General features: G+C 42.3%; 1 protein-coding gene and 1 pseudogene across 1 annotated transcript in view; both read right to left on the bottom strand.

Annotated features, from left to right (window-relative positions):
* Positions 1-26,933, bottom strand: part of SLC24A2 (solute carrier family 24 member 2) — a 290,443-nt gene that overhangs the window by 90,063 nt on the left and 173,447 nt on the right. The window contains 2 exon segments of the mRNA NM_001144094.3: positions 10,435-10,543; positions 12,725-12,763. Of these exon segments, the coding sequence (NP_001137566.2) occupies positions 10,435-10,543; positions 12,725-12,763 (148 nt within the window).
* Positions 15,644-22,101, bottom strand: LOC101907005 (CXADR-like membrane protein; annotated as a pseudogene).

Here is a 26,933-nt window from a genome sequence, read left to right as displayed (position 1 = left end):
GGGCATATTGCAAGATGCTACCTTTAAGCTCCATGGATAAGCTCCTCACATTCTAATTCTCCCTAGCACAAAGAAGATGGGGAACAGTCCTGAGGTCAGGAAAAGAATTTGTAACCTTTTCTAGATGGCTCAGTGGTAAAGAATCTGCCTACCAATGCAGGAGATGGAGGTTTGATTCCTCGGTCGGGAAGATCCCTAGAGGAGGAAATGGCAACCCACTCCAGTATTCTTGCCTGGAAAATCCCATGGACAGAGGAGCCCGACGGGCTACAGTCAAGGGGGGGAGGTCACAAAAGGGTCACAGCTTAGTGACTGAACCACAACTAGTTAGGAAACTCTGTGTGACCTATTGTACTATGAATGGGAACAGGATGCATGGAAAGGAAAATAAACAACTGGGTACAGTTTTTTTCAGAAATGCCAGAGGAGACTTTTTATCATGAAGAGTTTTCTGGAATTAGATGGACTCACCATAATTTTTAATTCCTGCCAATGATGGTGGTTCTGGCCTGAAGTCCTTAGAGTTGAAGCAAAGCTACCTTTGCTATTGGCCATATGGGATTAAGTGCTGCCAGTCTGGGAAGTCAAAGAGAGAAATTACCAGCACACAAGTAGCTACAGAGGCTGTTGCAACTGCATTGCTAAAACTCAGATACAACAATGACATTTATGCTGGTTTTCAGGAAGTTAACTAGACTGGGGCAAGCACTGGCTTCTGTTCCCCTAGAGACTTACCTAAAGTGGGGGCTTGTAAAGGGAAATGTTCTCACATGGGGTGACCACTCACATCAGCCTGCAATAGGAGTGTGTTTTATGAATGAATGAATACATGAATCCATACAAACAAACAGGAAACAAATTTGTAGACCCTTAAATTTATATAAACCACAATGCTGATGACTCTTTATGTGAGTGTGTGTGTGTGCGCTCCTGAACATGTGTGTATCAGTCTCACTGAGCCCCAAGACAACCTATAAAGGACAGTTTGACATGGGTCACGAGATTCTTTTTAATGGCTGAGGTGAAGAGGCCAGATTTGGTGGCTCTGCTATCATGAGATTAGGAGATAAATGGACCCTGACAGCAGCTTGAGGATTTGTTTTTACAGTATGACAACACCCAGAGGTGAGTGCACAGCATGGTGCAAATCCCAGACCCAGAGACCCACTAGCAAGAAACCTGACTACCGTCAGGGGTAAGTGTCTCTGAACCGAAGGCAAATCGTCCAACCAGCACTCCATGACGCAAGGCCCAGCTATCGATGGAACAAAGCAGAGACGTCTTTAGCGTTTCATTTGAGAGAAAACTCCTTTGAATGATGTTTCTACATCAACATGCTTTTGGAATGGGCCATCACGGACAAAATTAAAGTGCTTTTCCACCATCACCGATTGTTCCCCCTTTGAAGGAGTTCTAACTGCATCTCTAGAGCACGTGATAAGTTCAAGAGAATAAAGATGAAACTATAACAATGGATGCCTCATTGCTTTTTGCTTTCTGTGCGCAGCGATTACTTTCAAATGGCATCAAGTCATTAATTTGATCACAGACCTTCGTGGACTTGACTTCAAGGCAAACCTGAGACAGAGAGAGAGAGAGCCTATTTCTACCCTCAAAAGCATTCATTTCAGGAAGACCATTCACTTTCTCTTCATACCCCAAATGAAATGTATTTGTAATGTGTACAACACAAAGAGAGATTCAATTTCGACCATCTTTGATGTTCAAATCTGAGAGTAATGCTCTGCTATTCCCCAAAGAGAAGAGCTATTTAACTTGTCCCTGCATTTGCGCTATGAGAGGCATTAACAGCCTGTCTTCCTCTATCCAGGCATTTAAACGACTGTCATCTTATTAAAAACAAAGCCAGCAGATTGCATTTTATTCTTTCCCGGTGAAGATTTTCACTCCTGTTGCCTGTCCACTCACCAGCTGAGGCAGCACGCAAGCATCTTTCTCGCTAATTTAAACTGATCCACGATTTGGGACCAAAAGAAAGGTTACAGTACTGCCTTTCAGGGATAACGTCTCCACATTTTGAATCAAATAGGCATGAAAATGGCTTTCTTCTAGGATCAAATGACAATTTTTGAAAGTGCATATTGAAGCCATTTTTAAAAACAGAAGCTGGGGAAATAAGTTCTGCCGTTGGGTGAAAGAAAAAGAAAACGCAGCAAGCAAGTAAAAGTTTAATCTTCATGTCAGCTTCAAGTTAACACATCAATGTTGAAGCACTGAAGTGATTTTGCAGAATAGATGTCTGGCTGTATGTATGGGAGATGGACACATGGCTACAGATGAGAGTCTTGTGTGAGTGCAAAGTGTTCAAGCTCTGAAGGCAGACTTAGGAGCTGGGTGACTATGAGCAAGTAATGTCACCTCTCTGAACCTCAGTTTCCTCAGAGGTAAAGCAGAATACTTCCCATAGCCACTGATTGGAGAATGACAGGAGGTGACTGTCAGGTGTGTGGCACTGAGTAATAAGCCCTTCAAAAGTTCCAATCTCTTGTTTTTTCTCTTCAACATCATCTTAGGCCTTTAGTTTCTGGCACTGAAATGACACACACATAGTTATGGTAGATGCATACACAGACACACACACTCAGATATAGACACTCACACATAGACACACACACATACACACAGACATGTAGACACAGTTACATATATACACATATACACAGACAACCAAACAGAGCCACACTGATACACAGACACACACACACACACTGCAAGTGCCCTTGGACAGGAGAGCCCGCTGGAGCATTCAAGCAGGCAAACACACACGCCCGCTCATCTCAAAGAAGCCCTGGCTCGGTTAGGCCAGCCACGCATAGCTTGGGTTTCTCCAGCCACTTCCATTGCCCTCGATTCCTCACCACCTTGTCTGCCCGCCCAGGTTCCTCACTGCCTTTGAGAACTGCTCTTGAAGGTCACTTTCTCAGAAGGACCCTTTCCTGATGGCCCTGCCCTCAGGTTCACACCTAGGATGATGTTCCTGAAGACTTGGCAAGCGCAGCTCGCGCTGTCTGCGCACCAGCCGGGCTTCCCTGTTGGGTTTATTAATCCGCACTTGTCAGGATGTGATGTCGATTCCGTGAACGTGTGCGCTTTCACCACCTCAGGAATGAGGGCCTTGCTCCATCACAGCTGATTCTAGCGCTTTAGGAAGCTGCTCCCATCCCCCAGTGCTTCAGCCAGAGCTGGCAGACCCCACAGGGCAGGTGCTCACAGCTTCTTCCTGCTCCCTGAGGGCCACCTCTGGGGAGATCCTGGTTGCTTCTGGTCCAGCCTCCTCCCCTTCCTCCCAAATCCTTCAACCAGAGCACCTAAAAGCTGTTGCTCCGTGATACATCTTGGTCTCTGCTGGGTGTGTTTTCCCTTTTTGTTCTTCGTGAAAAGTGCCTTTTCTGCTTATTCTATATAAATTTCAAAGTCAAGTTCTGAAGTTCCATAAACATATTTTTGGGATTTCAATTAGAATTGAGTTGCATTTAGAGTTCCATCTGAGGAGAACGCGATATCTTTATATCAACATTTATTTAGATTGTCTTCCATGTTCTTCAGAAATGACTACTGTTTTTGCACTAAAGTTCTTAAACATTTTCTTTGGGTTAATCCCTGGCACTTTTTGGTTTTGTTGCATTTTGTTGAGTGGGTCTTTATTTATTTTATGTTTGACATTGATGGTTTATAGGAAAGCAATTGAGTTGGTCACACTGATAAAAGGATCTGATATGAGTAAACTCTTAATAGTTTTAACTATTAAAAATATTTATTCTTCCCTGTGGGAATCCCTTTGAGCAAAAGGTTATGCTGTTACTGAGAAACAAGTTTGAAAACCTATAATCTAAGGTACAGGGAAGACAGGGAAACAATAAATAGTGGCTACTCATTTGCGAGGCTTTATGATCAAGATGTCCTGGGATTCACGTCACCCTGCGTTGCCGAGTCAGACTGATAAAGCAGAGCTGCTATCAGGATGTCACAGGATCTTAGTGGGAGGAAAATGAGGGACCAAAACGGTCCCTTCAGAAACGCAGGGGAAAGGCTCTCAGGACACCCTTCCAGTCAATTTAAATGAAAGCAACATAAATGTGTTGGCTGGAAAGTGACAGCAGAGACCAGCCGTGTGACGTGAAGTGAATTTACCGTGGGGGAAGCTTGTCTGTCTTTTAACAGCAAAGAAAGCAGGTATCGTACTGTGAGTATGGTGTCATTTTCAGATATCTCATTACAGGATTCTGAAGATTTTTGTCATGAAAATGGTCTCAAGAGAAACACACATCAGGCCTGGGGACCTGCTGTTCTAAACTGTCTCGTGCCCTGAGGTTAAATAATCCTTCAATTCAATTACAAGCCCCCTAGGCTAACACAGTATCATCCTTGCTCTTGTGTTTCTAAGGCACCAAGTGTACTAATTTGTTAAACTTTGCTACTGATAATAAAATTGCTGTTATGATGAAAAAATGTAAATCAAAATTTGAAATTCCACACGGAAGGAGACATGACTGCTTCTCACTACTGCAGAGACAACCACTAACTGAATAGGACTTCGTGGGTCACATCCAAAGAGTCTCTTGACAGAGCATGGATTAAGATAATCTACATGGCTAGTCATATGTTTTTCAGCAGAAACGTTATATAAGCAAGCACTCATTCAATCCATTCAACAAACAGGGATTGGGATCCACGTACTCTGGGCCCTGGAGATAGAGGAGTGCCTGCCCTGTCCAAGATGTAAGAGTAGAGACAGGAGTTCAGTTCGGTTCAGTTCAGTTGCTCAGTCGTGTCCGATAGGATACAAACAACAAATAAATATATTCATTGTGTTTATGGACAAATAAACAGGCAGGCAAGGAAGGTCCAGAACTCTGCTTTATTATCATGGCTTTGATTTTGCTGTTTTTCAAAAATAGCAACTGAATCAGATCTTTCTCATCAGGTAACATGCGTACGTTAACTTGAAGTAAGGGAAAGCAGGATGGAGAAAGATGAGAACATGTGCAAAGGCCCTGGTGCAGGAGGGTGCTGGGAACTTGTGAGGAGCTGCTTGTCAATCAGAGGAGTGCAGCAAAGGGAATGACACATGAGAGGAAGGAGAGAAGGGCAGAGAAAGAGGAGGAGAGGATTGGAGGGGGAAAAAAGAGAGTGGGGAAGGAGGGAGGAAAGAAGAGAGGCAGGTCACAGGGGGCTTAGGGCTACCACAAAAACTAGGACTTTTCCTGCTGGTGAGATGGTTTTGAACTGAAGGCAATGACACCCCACTCCAGTACTCTTGCCTGGAAAATCCCATGGATGGAGGAGCCTGGTGGGCTGCGGTCCATGGGGTCGCTAAGAGTCGGGCACGACTGAGCGACTTTACTTTCACTTTTCCCTTTCATGCATTGGAGAAGGAAATGGCAACCCACTCCAGTGTTCTTGCCTGGAGAATCCCAGGGACGGAGGAGCCTGGTGGGCTGCCGTCTATGGGGTCGCACAGAGTTGGACACAACTGGAGTGACTTAGCAGCAGCTTAGCAGGGCATGATTTTGCCTATGTCTTGGGGTAACCAGGCCCCTTAGATGGCCCACTTCTGGTTTCTTTGTAGGTCAGGGTGGTCACATAGCCCTGTCCCAGCCCATGTGATGTAAGTGGAAGTCTACTTCTGGGAACACTAAGGATTTTCTGAATTTAAAAAAGACAGCTGTACTGTCTTCTCACCCAAAGCAGGTCACCTATGGCTTTGTCCCCTCCACACTGAGTAGTTTGCCCAGAAAACACCACTGAACCATGGATGGATGAACCAGTCAGTGATGTGTGTCCCCTGAAACAGACTGGGTTAGATGAAAGGTGGTTCAAATTCTCTGGTATCTTCCCATACAGAGATGGAGTCTCCTCCTCCATGTCTTGAGTCTGGTCTCGCCTTTGGGATGGCGTGACTAGTGTTAGACTATAGTAGAAGTGACATTCTGGGGCTTCCCAGGCTAGGTCATGGGAAGCCCTGCCCCTATCCTGGGCCTCTTGGATGGTTTGCTCATGGAGCTCTCAGCCACTGTACGGGAAGACCAAGCATGTGGAAAAGCCCTGTGACCACATGCAGAGTCAGGGGTCCAGCTGAACCCAGCCTCCCAGCTGTGCCTTCAAAGGTGGCAGACACAGCAGACATGTGAGCAAGGCCCTTTTGGATCCTTTAACCTGCCCATCTCCTAGCTGAATAACATCAAATGACCCCCACATGGAACAGAAGAATCACCTTGCTGATCCCTGAATCACCCAAATTCCTGACCCATGAAATTATGAGCAGGAATGATACGGGGGTGGTTTTACATCACTAAGTCTTGGGTGCTTTGTTACGTATCAATGGATAAGAAACACAAACACTGCCGGATCTTGTGACTCAGGCTCAGAGACTGAACCAACCACCAATTAAAGCTTTTAGCAAGGGCTCCATCACTGGATTGACACCCGAATGGCACAGATGAGAAATGTCTTTTCACAGGTCATCTGTTCTGGATGATGTCAAAAACATCTCTTATGAAATGGGACTGTCTGCCATGCTGTGCCAATGTACGACTCAGCGAGGCAGATGCCAGGAACATCAATCAGTGCAACAGAGAAGCTGCTACAGCGTTCATGCCATCAACCTGGTGACGTAACCAGCATGCTCTATATTGTTAAGAGGTGACAGTTTGGCACGAGGATGTGTGAGTTCAAGTGATTAGATGCAAACAAAAAGAGAGATGACTATTTCTGAGAGCTTGGAATGTTCTTGGAATGGGAAATGATTGTGAATTTTTTGGGGGAAAAATACTGGAGCAATCTGCTTTCTTGGCAAAGTGCTGTGGAGCAATTTGAAAGCACTGAAGTCCTTTCCATATTTTCTAATCACTCAAATCCAGAACTGATTATGGCTCTCTGCATTCTCCCAGATTCATGCCATTGGAGCACTCCACGTCTTTCAGGGAGAGGCTTCGCCTTGAATGGAGGTGCCTGGATTTAGATGGCACATCTTGCTACAGCAGGAACAAACACTTTAATTGCTGTACAACCCTACAAGGGCCAGGTGATTCAGAAAATTACGGATGGCCTGACCCTGAGATAACCCAGATTCACCTTCTCTTATCTCACTGAAACAAAGCATAAGCTTCCCACCAGATAGAAAAACAAAACCAAGCCCTAACAGAAACTGAACTCCCTCAGACAAAAACCACATAAATTTAGATTGTTGAGACGTATGGGCAAGGTCACACACACACACACACCGCCCCCCCACCCCCACACACACAGTTGTATATATACAGATCATCTCTGGAATGAACCCCAAGTAATTGGTAGCAGTCATTTCCTCTGAAAGAACTGGGGGACTGGAGAAAACTGGGAGTTTGTTGGAGGAGGAAGACTTATTTTTTTCATCATAGCCTCCCCCACCCAAATTTTATTTATTTATTTTTGGCTGTGTGGGCTTTTCTCTAGTTGTGACGAGTGGGGGCTGCCCTCTAGTTACAGCGAGCAGGCTTCCCGTTGCGGTGGCTTCTTTTGTTGTGGCGCACGGGCTCCAGGGCACAGGCTCAACAGCTGTGGTGCACGGGCTTAGTTGCTCCATGGCATGTGGGATCTTTCTGACCCAGGGATTGAACCTGTGTCTTCTGCATTAGCAGGTGAATTCTTTACCACTGAGCCACCAGGAAAGTCTCACCACAGCCTTTTGAATTTTTTAAATTAAAACATTCATAGGCTGTATTATTTTTCAATGTAATGAAACAGTAATTCCAAACCTGTATGGTACTTACAATCTTCTAGGCAATGTGTTAAATGCTTAATGAATATTCAACTCCTTTAGTCCTTATAACAACCTTATGATGTAGACATTATTATATACCATCCTGATTTTTACAGATGAGGGAACTGAGGTGCAGAGAGGTTAAGTAACTTATCCAAGGTCACACAGCTAGTAAATGCAGAACTAGGATTTGGATCCAGAGAGTCTGGCTCTAGAGTCTGTCCTCAATTACTGTATAACATGCCTTGCCAGAAATAAGTATACTCAGTTGCTTGCTCATAATCGAGTTGGGGCAGGTAAGATAGTTCATTTCTTCTCTCACCTGCTCTTCTGGGTAATGGTGGGGAAGATGGTAGCTCAAAATAACCAAGATTCAACCTTAAATGCATGGGGCTTTAAAAAGCTTTGTAACTGTGTGACTATCAGGGCATGACTATGGCCAGCTGGCTTAATCGTTCTAAGCATTAGCAGCTGCTATGTACCAGGTAGCTTGTTAGACCTTAGGGACAACAGGTAAATAAATAGAATCCCTGTTCTCTAGAAATTTACTGTGTCCTGGGGGAGACAGGTAGTAAACAAATAATCCTACAACTTGTAAAGTGGGCAAAAAGAAAAACTAAAGGATGCACCGAGAGATGACAACTGGTGCCCTCATTTATACTGAATGGTCAGGAGGTGTCATTTACACAAACTGCTGAAGATTGGGCAAAAATAAAGCAGGGGAAAGTGGAAGAAAATGGGAGAAGGAAAAGTATTTTGGGTGGAGGGAACAGTCTAAGCAAAGACTCTGAGGCAGGAAAGAAGTATCTATTTTAGGACAGAAGGCATCTGTCTAGCTAACACAAAGTAAGCCAAAGTGAGTTTGGAGAATGAGACAGATGGTGTAGACCATGGCAAGTATTTCGCCATTTTCGTATAAGCCATGGGAAGCCACTGCAGGTTAGTAGGAGTGACATGATTTGATTTACTTTTTCAGAAGGTTACTTGGGCTGCTAGGTGGAAAATATGCAAAGAAAGAGGCAATGGAGGGAGTGGAAGATCAGCTAGGAAGCGTAAAGATGGCTTGGAATGAAGAGCTCGCAGAGAGAGAAGGAGATACCCTTGAGATCTATTTTGGTGGTACTCTACTTTATGAAATTAAAATATTAATGTTAGCTGTGAAGAGTTATTAGAAAGCATAGATTCACAGGTGTGAAAATACTTTGCCAATCTTAAAATTACTAGACTGAGGTAATTATTATTGGAGATGAAGGAATGAGATACGAGAGAGGCTCTAAGTTGCCCAAAGTCACACAGCTGCTTCGTGGCCGGCAGGAGGTTGCCCTGGGATCCCCTCACTCATTGAGATCATTTCTCTGGGGGTGACCTTGAGCAGTGGAGGGGAAAGAAGGCTAGTGACCAGGGCTAATTTCCTTGTCACATGGACCTCTGGTAAAGAGAGTAATGATATTTCGGATGTTCCTGGCAAACGACTGCCCCTGAGTACACAGAACCCAGGATCGATGAAGGAAGGCTCCTTGGAAAACATCACACCAGCTATGCAACTCCCTGGGCCACAAGGTGGAAATGTGTTATAACTACAGTGCTCCACGTTGAGAATGAACCTGTGATCCTCACTTATTATTCTGGGTGAAGGTTCAGTGAGGGGAAACAGGACCTAGGGAGACTCTCGCGACATCCCAGGTTTTCTTGACTTCATCTAGACCCTTGAAATTACTTTGCAAAGCTTTACATTGGTAAAGAGCTCTGATTTGTGTGATATGATTTATTAATCTCATCCCATGTGTTCATTCACTGGCAGAAACCTGTTTCCATGTCATTTGCCCCTGTGTAACATCAGGCTCAGTTGTAAGGTCCAGGGATGAAGGTAGAACAGATGACTTGGCAATATACGAGCCCTTTGCTAGTGGCCTAACTCCTATATTTATCTGATGCATCAGATACCTACTTCCTTGAAAAATTAATTTGTTTTTAGCATACTTATGCAATTAAAAAAGCACAATGTATCTGGCTTCCTTGTGAGTATAACTGGAAGAACACAATACTAGACTGTTGGTGATGGTTTATATGATGACCCTAGGAGGGGAACCAGGGTGGTTCTTCAACCTGATCCTAAGCAGTTATCTTAGAGAGTGCTCTTTAGGTGTTTAGAAGCTTACCCCCTCATCTTCCAATTGCCAAAGACTAGGTACAACATTAATGTTCTGCAGTGAACATCATTCCCCAAACTAATCCCAGCCTTGCTAAGTCATGGGGTTCTTGTCTCTCTCTCTTTTTTAAAGATATACAATATATCAATTTATCCTGATATACAACTTCATTTTGAAACTGAGGAGGATGATGAAAGAGAACTGTCATTCTGGCTGGAAGGGAGAGAAAAAGCTCTTTTGTCTGCTCTGCCTGCTAACAAACTGTATTTATGCTGGAGGCATCAAAAGACAGAATTAGCAAACGGACCTCCGCTCCTGTTCCTGGTACAAGAACCTCTGATGGTGAACTGGGCGGGGGTAGAAAAAGCGCACCAAAGGGCTGGGGCTGCCTCTGGCAGAGGTGACACATGAGGACATTAGCGGGTTTGTGATGGAAGCACAAACGCGTTTTATGAAGACAGGCCTTTTCCCAGCCTTTGCCTCCACCCCAAACAAGTCCCCAAACCAAAGCCTGATGCTTACCTTCAGCGAGTGGGTCAAGGGTGTGTATCATGAGCTGGAAGATGCTGTTCCTCATGAGACTGTTGTGGAGGGAGGCGGAACTTCCACCCCGCTGCAGACGCGGCTTCACCTGAGCAAAGAAACCAGACAAAGATGCTGTGAGTGCTCAGAAATGCAAGGCAAGCGCCTCACCTCGTCTGTCATAGCATCACACACAATCGAACCAAAGATGTTTGACGTACATTCCTTCAAAGTCTCCGGAAGGAATGGCGTTCTCACATCCGTTGCAACTAAAGGGATCAACTGCTATTGTTTCTTGAGAACTTAGTATATGCTCAATGTACTATATCCTTCACCTCCATTAGTTGATCTCATTCTCAAACTTAACTCTATGAACTAGGCATTCTTACTGTTTCCTTTAGTCAGATGAAGAAATTTAGTCTTAGAGAAGCAAAATGAGGTGTTTGGGTCATAAAGACAAAAAAATGGAGGCTACAAGAATGGGTTGCAGGTCTGTTTCACTTACCGTCTGTTCTCTGAACCAGTGGGTAGTCTCTAAAATGTTTGGATTGCATATCCTATCAGTAAAACTTTTGAGTGTGTATATGTGTATCTATCTATATGAATATGTGTCTCTATCCAGACACATACTAAAACAAGTGCATATATACCATAAAGCATTTACAAGAGTAGAAATTATGAAGACTAATATAGAAAGTTAACAACAGAGGTGCTAATATTTCCCCCTTGCTCCACAAAGGAACATCAGGCACACATTTCGGGGTACCTCATTCCATGCGGGAACCATGGCTCTCATCCATGAAGCCCTACAGTCTGTGTTAAGTGAGATCTGAAGAGAGAGATCCTCCTATTATGTCTCCACAGAGAACCTCCCTGACTCCAAAGGGGCCTTTAGTTTATGGGGTTTTGCAAAATGTTTCATCACACTACACATCTACAAGGAGGTTTCCTGAGAAAAGTCCCACAAGAGACATTTGGAAAGTGCTACATCCTAGGCTAACTCACCTTTAGAGTTTTAGGATATGTATTAGACACTAAGATACATTAAGTCTAACACTAAAGAAGTGTGATTAACTTGGCTAACTTGGACAGTGTTTCCGAGCATTGCTCATTCATCCCTTATTTTGCAGAACACTTATTAACAATGATCCATGTGTTTGGAGGGAAACATGAAACCCACAGTAAGCCTGAAGTATTGGTAAAATGTGATTATAAGATACATGGAGAAACCTGAATTTTTAAGGGTGATTTTATTATACCTGATATTCTATTAGAAATAATATTTCCAATTCTACAGGGTTTGGGGAAGAATCTGAGGGGATGACTCGTATCTCAGAACCAGATCATGGTTCACAAAGGAAGAGCCTGGGTCTGTACCCCTCGCCCAGTACTGGATCTGGTATATCCTATGGACTCCCAATGCATGTCAGAAGTCTCTACTCTGAGCATCACAGGAGGAAGAATGCGGTCATATCTATCTTCATTACTAGTCCTTTCAGACTCAAAAATCTGGAACTTAAAAAAAAAATTGTGCTGTGTTATTTGATTCAGAAGATTAAGGCTTAGAAAATGTTAGGGGCAAGGTTAAAAGATTTGAATAGAGTTGAAATGTAATCACTGATGACTGAGCATAAAAACTCTGAAGGTCATTTCCCTGCCAAGCTTCACAATACAAAATGTGATGTGTTAATTGGATAGGGACTGGAAAATGTGTTTGCTGTTAATAATATGTCATAATCACTGTTACTATGTTTCCTTATTTGGGGAAACCAAAGGAACTCTTCTATGGAAATGTTCCTTCTCCTACGATTATATCTATGGAACTTAAAAGCATTCTTCCGGGCATTATGTATATATTGAATGTATAGACTTCATGCAGCATTTCTTTTGATGGAACCAAAAGAAATTTTCAACCAAAAAAACCAGGTGCATGCAGATACATAAAGAAATAGATACCAAGCATTAGATCCCTCACTGTCCCCAAATAGCGGCTCAACATCCCTTGGAATGGAATTTGAAAATACCTCACTCTTTCAACTTTTTCATGCCAAGTGAAAGAGGGAACTCAAATTCTTTTGAAACCTAGTCCTAGAAATCATTTGTCACTGAATGTAAGAATTCAGTTGACACTAATACCAGGACAGAACATTCATACACCTGCAGACTAAACACTTTAAGGATTCCAAGGGAGAGGATGACTTGTTGAGCACAAGAGCCCCTCTTCCACCCACCCCTCCCAACCCTGTCCACAGGCACAGGAACAGGTACAGACAAGGCCACTGCTTCCTACCGGTAGAGTCTGTTCATCCTTGTCCCTGGCTGTAGAGGACTGCACAAGAGGAAAAGGCAGAAACAAAAGACAAAGAAATAAATAAACAACAAGTCACATATAGGTTTTACACTTAAACACAAGCATCAGTATAGGGCAAGATTTGGTTCTTTCTGCTCCTGGGAAAGACTATGCCGACACAGGGAATTAAGAGTGTACGCTACGTGCTAAGTGGCTCCAGTCATGTCCAACTCTTTGCGACCCTATGGACTCCTCTGTTCATAGGGATTCTGCAACCTCTGTCAGAGGGTCCTCTGTCCTCTGGTCCTCTGTGCCAGGCTCCTCTGTCCATGGCATTCTCCAGGCAAGAATACTGGAGTGGGCTGCCATGCCCTTCTCTAGGGGATCTTCCTGACCCAGGGATCAAACCCACATCTCTTACATCTCCAGCACAGGTAGGTGGGTTCTTTATCACTGGTACCATGTGGTTATTTAGGTATATGGTACTTTCACTTGAAAGATCAAAGTTGAATGGCCAACCCAAATGCCCAGTGACAGAAGAAAGTTAAATTAGTTGTGATCTGGCCATCCAGCGGAATGTCATGTGGTCACTACAATGAATGAGGTAAGTGCACATCTGCTGACATGGAAGAATATCTAAGATATATCATTCAGTGAAAAAATTAAAACCCTTATTTACTATCTCATTTTACAAAAGAAAATAAATTAATAATACTTTAGCACATATAAAGAAAAAAGTTCTGCAAGAATCATTAGTGGTTATTCTTATTAGTGGTTAGTATCAAGGGCTGGTTAGTATCAAGGGCAGATGTGTCATATTCCATGTCCTTCAGACGGAGTCAACATTCACCACCCCAAGTGTGGTACATCAAGTAAAGCCTGAAGACATGAAGCCAGTGAAGACTAAGATCATCACACGTGGAATCCAGATGACCCACCTTCTTTCCTGCCCCACCCCTTCAAGTTTTTCATTCTAAAAAACGAAGTATCTGTCGCTTTGAGAAAAGTTGACCAAAACACAAGGGCCCAGGAGGGCCAGCCATCCATTGCATGCTCAGTCACTCAGTTGTGTCCAACTCTTTTGCGACCCCACAGATTGTAGCCCGCTGGGCTCTTCTCTCCATAGGATTCTCCTGGCAAGAATACTGGAGTGGGTTGCCATTTCCTCCTCCAGGGGATCTTCCCAACCTAGGGATCAAACCTGTGTCTCCCGCATTGGCAGATAGATTCTTTACCACTGAGCCACCTGGGAAGCCTGGTTGGCGAGAATATAACTCAGACAAGGGGACTCTGGCACTCTTCCTCCAGGTCCCAACTGGATGGCTTAGCTTCCTCTATGAAATGAAAACTCCTTTTTCAACAGAACCAGGCACAGTCCTACAATCTTTCCAAGAGCATGCAGGTACCCTGGGAACTTCCTCATGATCAGACCACTGTCTCTGTCACTTCCCCTCGACTATGGGTTCAAAGAGCAAGAAGAAACTGGAATCTTTCCCCCGTCTTCCCTCTGGTCCTCCCATTAATGTCTTTGCTGACCTGTCTTCAGGACTAATCACACACAGCAAGAAGAGAAGATGCTGGCAGAACTACTTTAATAGCTTCATGGGCCCTGGGTTCTCTTTTTTTAGCCCTACCAAACATGTCACAGAAAGAACATTCAGATGCCCCCACACTCCACCTAAAATATACAATTTTTTTGGTGTAAAAAAAAATGGGAAGGATAATTATAATTTTGCATTTAAATTACTGGCTATGGGCAATTCATTGAACTTATGATAGGCATGCTGGAAGTCTTGGCAAGCGACAAAACTGAACCTGTGATTTGGTTTCACATGGAAGTTTTAAGAAGACTAGCAAAATGCTTAATAAAGCTGATATTACACATTTTGTTGACATTCAATTAAATATTTAATAATCTCGTAGATAGTTTTTGGATTTTAGAGTCGATATCAATATATGTTTTTTTTCTTCTGGTTCCAGACAGTTGTGCAGACCCTTGAAGAACCTGTAAGTTTCAGGCACAGACAGAAGCGGTTAGGTTGGAGGTAATTTCTGAGTACGCATCCCTAGTAGCTCAGTGGTAAAGAACCTGTCTGCCAATGCAGGAGACACAGGTTAGATCCCTGGGTTGGGAAGATTCCTCTGGAGAAGGAAATGGCAACCCACTCCAGTATTCTCTGTCCAGGAAATCCTGTGGACAGAGAAGCCTGGTGGGCTACAGTCCACGGGGTCACAAAAGAGTCATAACTGAGTGAGTAAACAATCATTTCTGAGTATATCTTACAGGCATGACTAAATTTGCCATAAGCTCCTAATACTGGGCTCTGTCTTCGTGACTTCTATAGAAACACTAATAAGAAAATATCCCTGATTCCCTAGTCCCAGGAACATGCTTGGGGAAGTGGAGTGGACGTGAAACTGTCCTTTGATTTCTGTTTCTGCTCTGAAAGGCACTGCATGATCCCATTTCTCTCTGGCAGTCCTTTCATTTTCTCGTCTCCCACATCAGAGAGCTCAACAAATGGCCCCATATTCTACAGAACAATCCCCCAGGGAAATTATCCAGGGCAGCTGGCTCAGCCTTTGGACACACATGGAGATTAACTGTCAGAGCACGCCTTTTCAGTTAGCAAATTTACACCTTGTGGTTAAATGGGAGACAAATAATTATGAGCTGAGATTTGATACCCCAGCGATACTACAGAACATAAAGGAACGGGATAGAACTGAGGAAAGAAATGGGTGGTCTTTATAAGAACAAAAATATCACCAGCAGAGAGAATAGATTCAAAAGACATATTTAAAAAAATACTTGAAGAAGGAAAAAAAAATCCAAACCTGTTTTTTGGTCTGAAAGGAAGAAAAAAATACCTATTCCAATGACTTGCTTATTCTCTCACAAGCAAGGAGGCTCATAAGACACAATAGATGGAAAGAAAGTGCTTTGTACATAGATTCTTTCAAGATAAAACAGTGCAGGGCAAGTTCTAAATCCCCTTCAAAATTTCCCACTGCCTAATGTCAGCACAAGTTGACATCATTAGTTTACTTTCAAGTGTAATTTGCAGACATGAATATACATCAGGTTGCAACATGTACATTTATATACTGACACATGGCAACTGAGGTCATTCAACGGCCTCCACTTTCCTTTTATGTAGCTTTGTTGCAAAAAAAGATGAGAAATGTGACATATGATGGTCATTGTTCATTTCAGGGCTTCACCCACCTCTACTCGTAATTCCCAATGCTCACCTGACTTAGCCTCCATCTAATCATTCCTTGAAGCAGCCTCACAGTCCTGGAAATGTGCCTCTGATTATGTTAGAAATTCAATTTTAAAGGGATTTTAATTACACTGCAGGTAACTAGTAAAGGACCAGAGAAACGATCCAAATGTATACATCCTGTAGTGTTTCTAAGCACTGGATTATGTAGCTAAGTATCCAGGTTTTGGGTTGGGCTCAAAGTTGTGATTTTCTTTTCAGGGCTATTGAACATCTGGTTTATTCGAACTCACTGGATGTCACAGAAAAGACAACTTCTTCAAAAGAGGACCTATGTGATTTTAAGGATTAATTTTGGCATTCTGTTTTATAAATTTCCTTAATTTTAAACACACTTAAATATCATACATTTGGGCTACACTGATTTGAAAGCCCAATTCCTGGTGGTCTGTTCAAAGACTGTTGCCAGTTATAGGAAAGACTTGTTAAGCCAAATCTGTAGTATTCCACAACAATTCTTGAGGAATACATCTTTTACTTAATAAAGTATCCTGTAATTCAATCCTTTATTTAATTTAAACTGACCCCTTCCCTAATTACTGCAAGTAATTGAACAACTGAGATGATGCCATTACTATCTGTTGTTCTTCCTGCTGGAAACCCAATTCCATGTGGCAATTTTGCTACCAGTTCAAAATGCGTTTTGAAAGTGCCATTCCTCCACCCCTGATAATAAAACACATAGCTCATTTACAAAGCATTTTTAACTCTATAAATCATTCACAAATCCTTAAATCACCTTTCTTCCTTTGACCCTTGAAAGCCACTGGTTAAAAATAATTCCCCTGGGACTTTCCTAGCGAGTCAGCGGTTATGATTCCACACTTCCACTGAAGTGGGCGAGGGTTGGGGAACTAAGATAATACGGCCAAAAAAAAAGATACCCTTAATTTGAAGTAAAGTTTTTTTTTCTTTTTATTTATTGAAGGATAATTGCTTTACAGAATTTTGTTTTCTGTCAAACCTCAACATGAATCAGCCATAGGTATACATATATCCCCTCCCTCTTGAGCCTCCCTCCCATCTCCCTCCCCATCTCACCCCTCTAGATTGATCAGAGCCCCTGTTTGAGTTTCCTGAGCCATTCAGAAAATTCCTGTTGGCTATCTATTTTACATATGGTAATGTAAGTTTCCATGTTACTCTCTCGATACATCTCACCCTCTCCTCTCCTCTCCCCATGTCCATAAGTCTATTCTCTATGTCCGTTCCGCCACTGCTGCCTTGTAAATAAATTCTTCAGTACCATTTTTCTAGATTCCATATATGTGCATTAGAATATGATATTTATCTTTCTCCTTCTGACTCACTTCACTCTGTATAATAGGTTCTAGGTTCATCCACCTCATCAGAACTGACTCAAATGCATTCCTTTTTATGGCTGAATAATATTTCATTGTGTATGAACCACAAGTTCATTTAAAAAATTTTTTTATTCTTTTTTTATTTTTTAAATTAATTTATTTTAATTGGAGGCTAATTACTTTACAATATTGTAGTGGTTTTTGCCATACATTGACATGAATCAGCCATGGGTGTACATGCATCCCCCATCCTGAACCCCCCTTCCACCTCCCTCCCCATCCCATCCCTCAGGGTCATCCCAGGGCAACGGCCCTGAGTGTCCTGTCTCATGCATCAAGCCTGGACTGGTGATCTGTTTCACATATGGTAACATACATGTTTCAATGCTGTTCTCTCAAATCATCCCACCCTCACCTTCTTCCACAGAGTCCAAAAGCCTGTTCTTTATATCTGTGTCTCTTTTATTGTCTTGCGTATCATGTCTCATGCATCAAACCTGGACTGGTGATCTGTTTTTGATGTCTCATGCATCAAACCTGGACTGGTGATCTGTTTCACATATGGTAACATACATGTTTTAATGCTGTTCTCTCAAATCATCCCACCCTCACCTTCTTCCACAGAGTTCAAAAGCCTGTTATTTATATCTGTGTCTGTTTTGCTGTCTTGCGTATAAGGTCATCGTTACCATCTTTCTAAATTCCACATATATGTTAGTATACTGTATTGGTGTTTTTCTTTCTGACTTACTTCACTCTGTATAATAGGCTCCAGTTTCATCCACCTCATTAGAACTGATTCAAATGGATTCTTTTTAATAGCTGAGTAATATTCCATTGTGCATACGTACCAAAGCTTTCTTATCCATTCATCTGCTGATGGACATCTACGTTGCTTCCATGTCCTGGCTATCATAAATAGTGCTGCGATGAACATTGGGGTACATGTGTGTCTTTCAATTCTGGTTTCCTTGATGTGTATGTCCAGCAGTGGGATTGCTGGGTCGTATGGCAGTTCTATTTCCAGTTTTTTAAGGAATCTTCACACTGTTCTCCATAGTGGCTGTACTAGTTGCATTCCCACCAATAGTGTAAGACAGTTCCCTTTTCTCCACACCCTCTCCAGCATTTATTGTTTGTAGACTTTTTGATAGCAGCCATTCTGACCGGCATGAGATGGCACCTCATTGTGGTTTTGATTTGCATTTCTCTGATAATGAGTGATGTTGAGCATCTTTTCAAGTGTTTGTTAGCTTTCTAGGTTGCTTCCATGTTCTAGCTATTGTAAATAGTGCTGCAATGAACAATGGGATACATGTGTCTTTTTCAATTTTGGTTTCCTCAGGGTATATGCCTAGTGGGATTGCTGGGTCATATGGTGGTTTTATTCCTAGTTTTCTTTTTTTGGGGGGGGAGGCTGCTTTCTTTTTATTTCGCAGACCCCACCTTTCTTCTCCCATGAGTCAGCTCTTGTGAGAGCTATCCTGGTGAATCATTTCCGCAAATCTTTCCAAAATGCTGACAATATTTAACAGGCACTAACCCAGATCCCCCCGCCACCCACTAGTTATCCTCACCATCTCTTCCCTAAATGTTCATTTCCTTTCCTTCCAGCCTAGAGCTAGGCTTCCTTACAGGCTAAACTGAGAAAGTACTGAATTTCTGTCTGTCTCAGCCTCTCAGGAGGGAATGTTATGATGTCCATACAGTGCCACCAGGAAATGTTGGCAATCCCTGATCTGTTTGATAATTTAAGGCCTAGAATCAATACAAGTCCCACGTTCACATCCTCCTGAAAGGAAAGAAGTGGAGGAAACTCCCAAGTTTGGTGCAATACTGAACTTCTGATATCACTCCTTGACATACTAAGAGAAAACTGATGTAATCTCCCTTTCTGGTCTAGTCAGTCTTGAAATTCTGACTTCATATGTTCACAGAAAGAAGAGACTGTAATGGTTTGTTGAATGATCTTCCAGCATCCTGAAAAGACCTTTTCTCTCAAAGATTTCCATCTAAGGAGACTGTTAAATGTTAAAACACCTAGTTTTCTTGCTCCACAGATATCCAGCAGAAAATCCTTAGAGACATCCACTTTGAGGGAAAATCCACAATTATTCCAGCATATATTTCTGATATTTGTCAGTGGCCCTCTGAACATCAAAATGGAAAGTTATTCACAGTCCCTCATTACACATTTTGAACTTTTTTATTTCTTTTATGGTTCAATATAAGTAGGAAGATTGATCGTGGATTATTGGTATTCAACCAATAAGTCGTGGAAAAGTTCAATCATTCTCCATCTCCCACTATTTCAACTCCTCTTGAAATACCCAAATTTTGTGGTAAATGAAGTCAAGTCAGGATAGAAGAGATGTGTTTCCTTTTTTGGAGTTTCTCATGGTGCAAATAGGTGTAATATAAGGCTGTAGGTTCTGCTTGATTCTGAATAGTCATAATAATCCAGTAGGTTTGCAGAAATGCATAGAAAATTTATGAACAACACCTCGTTTCTTGACAATGGTGAGTCAACGTGTTGATACAAAACTGCAAGTGAGAAGTTCTAAGTGTTTTCATTTCCCCTTTCCCCAACTCTTTCACCATGGCTCCTGGTCCCCAAACACCCAGATTTGGGCCCCCATTTCCCACCCACTCTGGTCTAAAGGCACAGTGAGGTGCCTTTTTGGAGATGATCAGCTTACATCCTTTTCCTCGTTTGGTGTCATGTAAGAAAAGTGTTCATTTGAATCTGTTCTGTGCAGTGGTTGCTGCTACTTAAATGACCCCTTGTTGGGCTCGAGGAGGGTCGTGTGGCTGGTGACTGAGCGTTGATGACCAGAAGAGCCCTGACGCCTGGGAAAAGGCCGGCAAGTCAAGTCCACTCTAACTCAAACAGTTTGGAAGGCTCTGCTCTGGCTGGGGATCGTGCTGCGGGTGTTTTCTGCTTTGGTCAGGGTAGCATGGGGGGCTTTCTTTGGTTCAGAACTTCTGGCCTCGGGCCCCACCGGGCCGTAGGCGTGGGCGGCCAGCCCCTGCCGCCGCGCCGCCTCTGCGCATGGGGTCCGCTGGCTGCGGGAGCCGCTGTTGGCGGTGGAGCGCGTGGAGGAGGAGCCGGAGCGAGAGCTTCGCGAGCCCGAGGAAGAGGAGCTGGGCTTCACCAGGCGGGCCTTCGGGGCTTCCGCATCTTCTCGAATTTCACTTGGTCTTTCTTCTTCCTCATATCTCTTTTTGTCTTTCCTTCGGATCAACAGCCACACCAAGAGGAAAATCAGCAGGGCTCCGGCCACCATACCTGTCACTGCTCCTGCAATCATGCCCACGCTCTGTACATCTGTTTTACTGTACGGTCACTCGCACCACACAGCTCTCCTTCCCAGCCTCATTGCCTGCTGTGCACTGGTAGAGCCCAGAGGCGGACATGGTGAGATTCTGCAGCAGGACACGTCCAGGGTGGTTGTAGTCAATCTTAGATTTGGGAGGCAGACGTTCATCCTCTCCCTCCTTCTCCTAGACTCGCTGCCAGGAATACACAATGGGCTCTGTGCCAGAGGATGACTCACACTGCAAAGTCAGGTCGCTTCCTTCTGTCAGCTCTCCTTCCAATTCACACTTGGGCTTTGATGGTCTCACTAAAACTTTTAAGATGACGTAGCTCCACACATAGCACCCTCAATTCCTCACCTTGCAGGTGTACCCGCCCTCATCACTGGGCTTCAGAGGCTCAATATGCAGGGAGGCATCTCCTGCCAGGAAATTGGAAGCGAAGGCCACTCGGCCCTTGTGTTCCTCAGTCAAGTTATTGTAGACGTGATGGCTGGAGTAAGTGATCACCTTTCCACCGCATACCTTTCTTCTGCCTATTCCTAGTTTTTTAAGGAATCTCCATACCTTCTTCCATAGTAGCTGTATCAATTTACATTCCCACCAGCAGTGCAAGAGTGTTCCCTTTTCTCCATACCCTTTCCAGCATTTATTGTTTGTAGACTTTTTGATGATGGCCATTCTGACTGGTGTGAGGAGCTATCTCATCGTGGTTTTGATTTGCATTTCTCTAATAATGAGCGAAGTTGAGCATCTTTTCATGTGTTTGTTAGCCATCTGTATGTCTTCTTCAGAGAAATGTCTGTTTAGGTCTTTTCCCCACTTTTTGATTGGGTTGTTTGTTTTTCTGGCATTGAGTTGTATGAGCTGCTTGTATATTTTGGAAATTAATCCTTTGTCGTTATTTCATTTGCTATTACTTTCTCCTATTCTGAGGGTTGTCTTTTCACCTTGCTTATAGTTTCCTTTGATGTGCAAAAGCTTTTAAGTTTAATCAGGTCCCCCTTGTTTACTTTTGTCTTTATTTCCATTACTCTAGGAGGTGGGTCATAGAGGATCTTGCTTTGATTTATGTCATTGAGTGTTCTGCCTATGTTTTCCTCTAAGACTTTTATAGTTTCTGATATTATATTTAGGTCTTTAATCCATTTTGAGTTTATCTTTGTGCATGGTGTTAGGAAGTGTTCTAACTTCATTCTTTTACATGTAGCTGTCCAGTTTCCCAGCACCATTTATTGAAGAGGCTGTCTTTGCCCCATTGTATATTCTTGCCTCCTCTGTCAAAAATAAGGTACCCATAGGTGCATGGGTTTACTTCTGGGCTTTCTATCTTGGTCCCTTGGTCTGTATTTCTGTTTTTGTGCGAAGTGTAGTTTTGATGTGACTTTGTAGAGAGCCTTGCCCCACACACAGACCCCCATTACCACTTCACACACATAAACATCAGGTAAATACTCCAGAGTTTAGCTACATCATGAATACACAGCCCCTGTTTTACTCTGAGTAGTAATCACCCACCTGCAAATTACATAATCAGATGGGTTACTGGGAAGATTTCATGTGCCAAAAGACAAGTGTGTAAAATAAAGGATGGATGACCTGGCATAAGCTTGGGGCTAGTGCACTGGGATGACCCAGAGGGATGGTATGGGGAGGGAGGTGGGAGGGGGTTTCAGGATGGGGAACACATGTACACACGTGGCAGATGCATGTTGATGTATGGCAAAACCAATAATACAATATTGTAAGGTAAAAAAAAAATAATAATAAAAAGAAAAAAAAACAGATATGAAAGACAAGCAAATTTTCACAACAATCAAGTAACAACCATAAACTTCCACCACCATAATCTTTGACGAAGTTCTGTGAAATGTACCTAAATTCAGTGTGCCAAGGACTCAGAGGCACTATAAAGTCCTTAAGAAAAGACCTGAAAGTATAATTATTTTGTCATAAGTGTGATTCGGGTGAGGGATGACTGATTTTCATTTAAAAAATTAACAAGAAAGTGTGAAATGATATCTCCTTGTTCTTTCAGTATATTTACCTGCAATAAGCAAAAACATTTAAAATCTCTCTTCTGATTAAAAATGAATAATCCTCAAAGCCTATAAGAAGACTAGGTAAACTATGTAAAAGCTTCAGATCAGAAATCTAAAGGGAAAGAAATACAACCATTTCTTAATCAGATGCAAAATCATGTTCCTTTGCCTCCCTTTATTGTGCCCCTAACATACTCCCTAAAATATTAAGGGGAATGAGATTAAATAAATTCCTAAAGAAAGGACTGGTGCTCAGTATGCCAAGTTGTGCCTGACTCTTTGTGACCCCATGGACTGTAGCCCACCAGGTTCTTCTGTCCATGGGATTTCCAAGTAAGAATACTGGAGTAGGTTGCCATTTCCTCCTCCAGGGATTGAACCTGCATCTCTTGCATGGGCAGGCAGATTCTTCATCACTGAGCCAACTGGGAAGCGCTAAAGAAAGGACTACTAAGAGATTTAAATTCAAATTATGTTCACCACTGGTTGCTGGGTAATTATGCCACTGTCACTGTCCTTTAGGAAAGTAAGACTCTCAAAGATTAGTGAAGTGCTGAAGGCGGCCACCCAGACAGCAATAATACCCACTTGCAATAATACCCACTCTGGTTTTAAAGAAACACATTAGGATGGGGTGGGATGGAGAGAAAGGATTAAAATCAAGTAAAAAGCACAGTAGTGAAAACTCACACTTTGCAAACAAAGTGTTTTGATGATTTATCCAAGTAATTCTCATGGTCTTGAATATTTGGAATAGTGGAAAGAAATTTCAGAAGAATAGATAGCCTTCAAAAAAAGGAAATGGAATAAAATTGCTTAGAGACAAAGAACAACATTTTACCTTTTAAATAGTTGTACAAGAGAAGAAATAACGTAGGATGAGAAGTGGTGTCGTGTAGTTATTAAGAATGTGGAATTCAGGTCCAGACTCTTTGGGTTCATTTTCCTATTTTTGTCACTTATTAGTCTTGTGACTTTGGACAAGTTACTTAATGTCTTTATGCTTTAGCTTCCTCATCTGTCAAATGGGGATAATGATAGTAACTGCCTCAGAGGGTTGTTGGGAGGCTTCAATGAGTTTATATACATAATGCACTTAGATGATGTTTGGTACATGGTAAACACTATGTATTAGCTATCATCAGTACTATTAATAACAGGAGCTACAAGAAATTATAATGACAAACTCTATGACAAAAGTAGGTTCAAGGTTGTGAATGGGATTAGAGAATAGGGTGGTTTCTATGTGAAGTAGGAAAATTCCACCGGTCAGGATGGTGCAAGATGATTTGTTTAGGATGCCAGAGTACAGTTAATTGTGCATGTCCGAGGTTGGCAGCCAAGGGAAGAGGAGATGACACAACAGATTATATTTCCTTGGCTTGGCTTCAGGTTCCATCCCTGTCCCATGAATCAGCTTTGTCTGAAGGATAGAGGACGGGCAAGGCAAGGCTTGCATTTCACATCTCGTATACCTTAGCGGGCCTGATTTTGATCAAGAAGTTCTGGAGACTAAAAGATTCAGAGAAGGTAGGACCCCAAAATTTATAGATGTTATATTTTATATGTCAATTATATCTCAATAAAGCTGGAGAAAGCAAAATAAAAACAGAAAAGGAGTTTAAATGCTTCTCTATAAATTGGTAAGTTGTACTGGGTGTGTAGCACACCCAACTCCCCCAAATAGTGGAGACTGTAAGATCACTGAAAGCAGGATTCACCTGCCTCCTATCGTTCTTGACGTGGCCACTAAAGTGCAACCAGGTGGCAGGAGGGAGTGAGGCCACTCAGGAGGAGTGGGGACTGCGGGGTCCTTCGTCAGGAACCAAAGCTCCTCTGATGCTTGCTCCACAGCCTAAACTAGTAGTAATGATGGTTATTTAAATCTACTCCTTATAGTCCTTATTGAATCCTTCTTATTAAATAGGCACATAGAAGACATTAACCCCTCATTTTATAAATGGAAAGAGAGAAGGATGAAGTGCCCCAGGTGTGTTCCTGTACTTGGGATACCGAGCACCTTTGTTAATTCACTTAATTTAGGAATTAACAACCCAACAACTACTACCATCTCTCACCTCCCCCTGAAAAATCCAGATGTTACCAATATAATACTTTGCTGTATTGTTTGAGCAGTTCTCACAATTACTAATGAACCATTTTGATATGCCAATCAAACACAATCTGTTGGTGTTCTGGCATTAGTCACACAAATTTCCTTTGACTGGTAAAGAACTCCAATGTGCTCATATATTAAATCCAGATTGCCTGACTTCTAAGGAAAGAGGGTCTAAGATGATGTGAACTTAAAAGTTCAACAAATGTTGGTGCTGGATTACCACAGAATAATCTGCAGTAAATGAAGCAAATTCTAGTAATAATGGACAATATTTATTGAAAGCTCAACATGTGCCAAGGGCTTCATATATAGTATCTCATTGAATCCTCACAATAGCAGGTATTATCACCACTCCTGCCCCCTGTAATACATAAGGATCCTGAGGCTGAAGGAGGTTAGATAATTTGTCCACAGCCATGTAGCCAGTAAGAGGCAGAGCTGGGATATGAACTCAGACACCTGGGCTGCAGAGTCTCTCAAAGTGCTGGGGAAACAAGAAAGTGGAATTTTCCCTGCAGTGGCCTGTGGGAAGGAGGCTGGAAACTGCAAATACAGTAAAAATAGCTTATGTATATTAAGAACTATTTATGAGCTCTGACTTCCAATGGAAACCAGAAAATCATTGCCAAGTGATTGCTGTGGATGCAGAAATGACAGATTTTATTTGTGTTCATTCGGTACAAAAAGTTGGTACCTGGGAATAGAAAAAGTAGAGAGGTTATTTTCTGGTCTTCTGTCTCTTCCAGCATTATTATTTAGACTTGTCTACCATTGTCATAAAATTTCCTCTGAATATCTCTTGAAGGTCATAGAGGCATGTTTATGACCTTCAAAACAGCATAGGTTCAAGTAACACTTCAAACTGGTTTATCCATATATCACATTGACTTGTATTAAGGAGTTTGTAGCTTAGTAGCAGGTGGAAAGAGTGGGGTCCTCTCTTAGGTAGTCCATTTCTCACCGTGGCCATGTGATACTAGTCTATACTCAAGTTTTTTTGGAAGCATGGTGTGCCCAGTCTTCAATTTATTTCTGACATTTGACAGACTGGTGCTGTTTCTTTGTTTCAAGAAAAAAACAACTCAAAAATGCAATAATCACATTCCCAGTGTCTGAAGCAATCAATGGAAGACACTGAATAGCAAGTTTTGAATAAAGAAAAGTTATTTGGCCCATCACTTAATATTTATTGGATAATGCTTTTTGGACACTTCGTACAGGCCAGGCATTCTCCTAGGGATACACACATGAACAAAACTGACAAAAATCTCTGTCTTCAGGTAGTTACATTCCCGAATATGTTATTATCATAAAATTAGACAGAAAGAATACGTAGTAGTTAGATCACTTAAAATTGGTATAATTAAACATATACTGGGAATTCCCTGGCAGTTCAGTGGTTAGGACTCTGAACTCTCTGTCCTTTCATTGCTGCAGGCCTGGGTTTGATCTCTGGTCAGGGAACTAAGATTCCACAAGTGCTGTGGTCAAAAAAAAAAATACATATATTCTTAAGTGTATTAACTGTGGCCTGACCATCACTTCTGTATTCATACTTTTTTTAGTTTACTAGTCCTGGATTTAGCATGCATTTTTGTTTGGAGAGAGGTTAGCAAACACTATAAAGAATACAAAAGACATGACTGTGTCTATAAAATTATAAACAATATATAGCAAAGGGCACTAGATAAAGTACATCTTGAAAAGAATAACATTGAAGATGTGATTTAATTTTTGATGATACTATTGGCAACAAAGTTCCTTGCCAATGTTTTTAAAAAACATTCAGACTTTAAAGAAAAAAATAAACTGAACTTCAAAGAGAACAAAAAACTATAATTTGAATGTAGTGTAGCTTTGTGATTTGGAAATATGTACCTTTTCACTTTTATGGTCTCTTAGTACACTGCTACCTCGTTAATGCAGTACATTGATTCTCTACCACAGTTTTTAAAAAAGGATTTATGTGTTTATTTATGGCTGTGCTGGGGTTTCATTGCTGCTCTCGGACTTTCTCTACTTGCAGTGAGCGGCGGCCACTCTTTGTTGTGGAGAACTGGCCTCTCATTGTGGTGGCTTCTCTTGTTGCAGAGCATGGGCTCTAGGTGCTTAGGCCGCAGTAGTTGTGGCCCGTGGGCT

This window comes from Bos taurus, chromosome 8 (assembly GCF_002263795.3).
Source record: "Bos taurus isolate L1 Dominette 01449 registration number 42190680 breed Hereford chromosome 8, ARS-UCD2.0, whole genome shotgun sequence".
Classification (NCBI taxonomy): domain Eukaryota; kingdom Metazoa; phylum Chordata; class Mammalia; order Artiodactyla; family Bovidae; genus Bos; species Bos taurus.
Note: the sequence above shows the minus strand (reverse complement) of the source record. Positions and strands in the feature narration are given on the sequence as shown.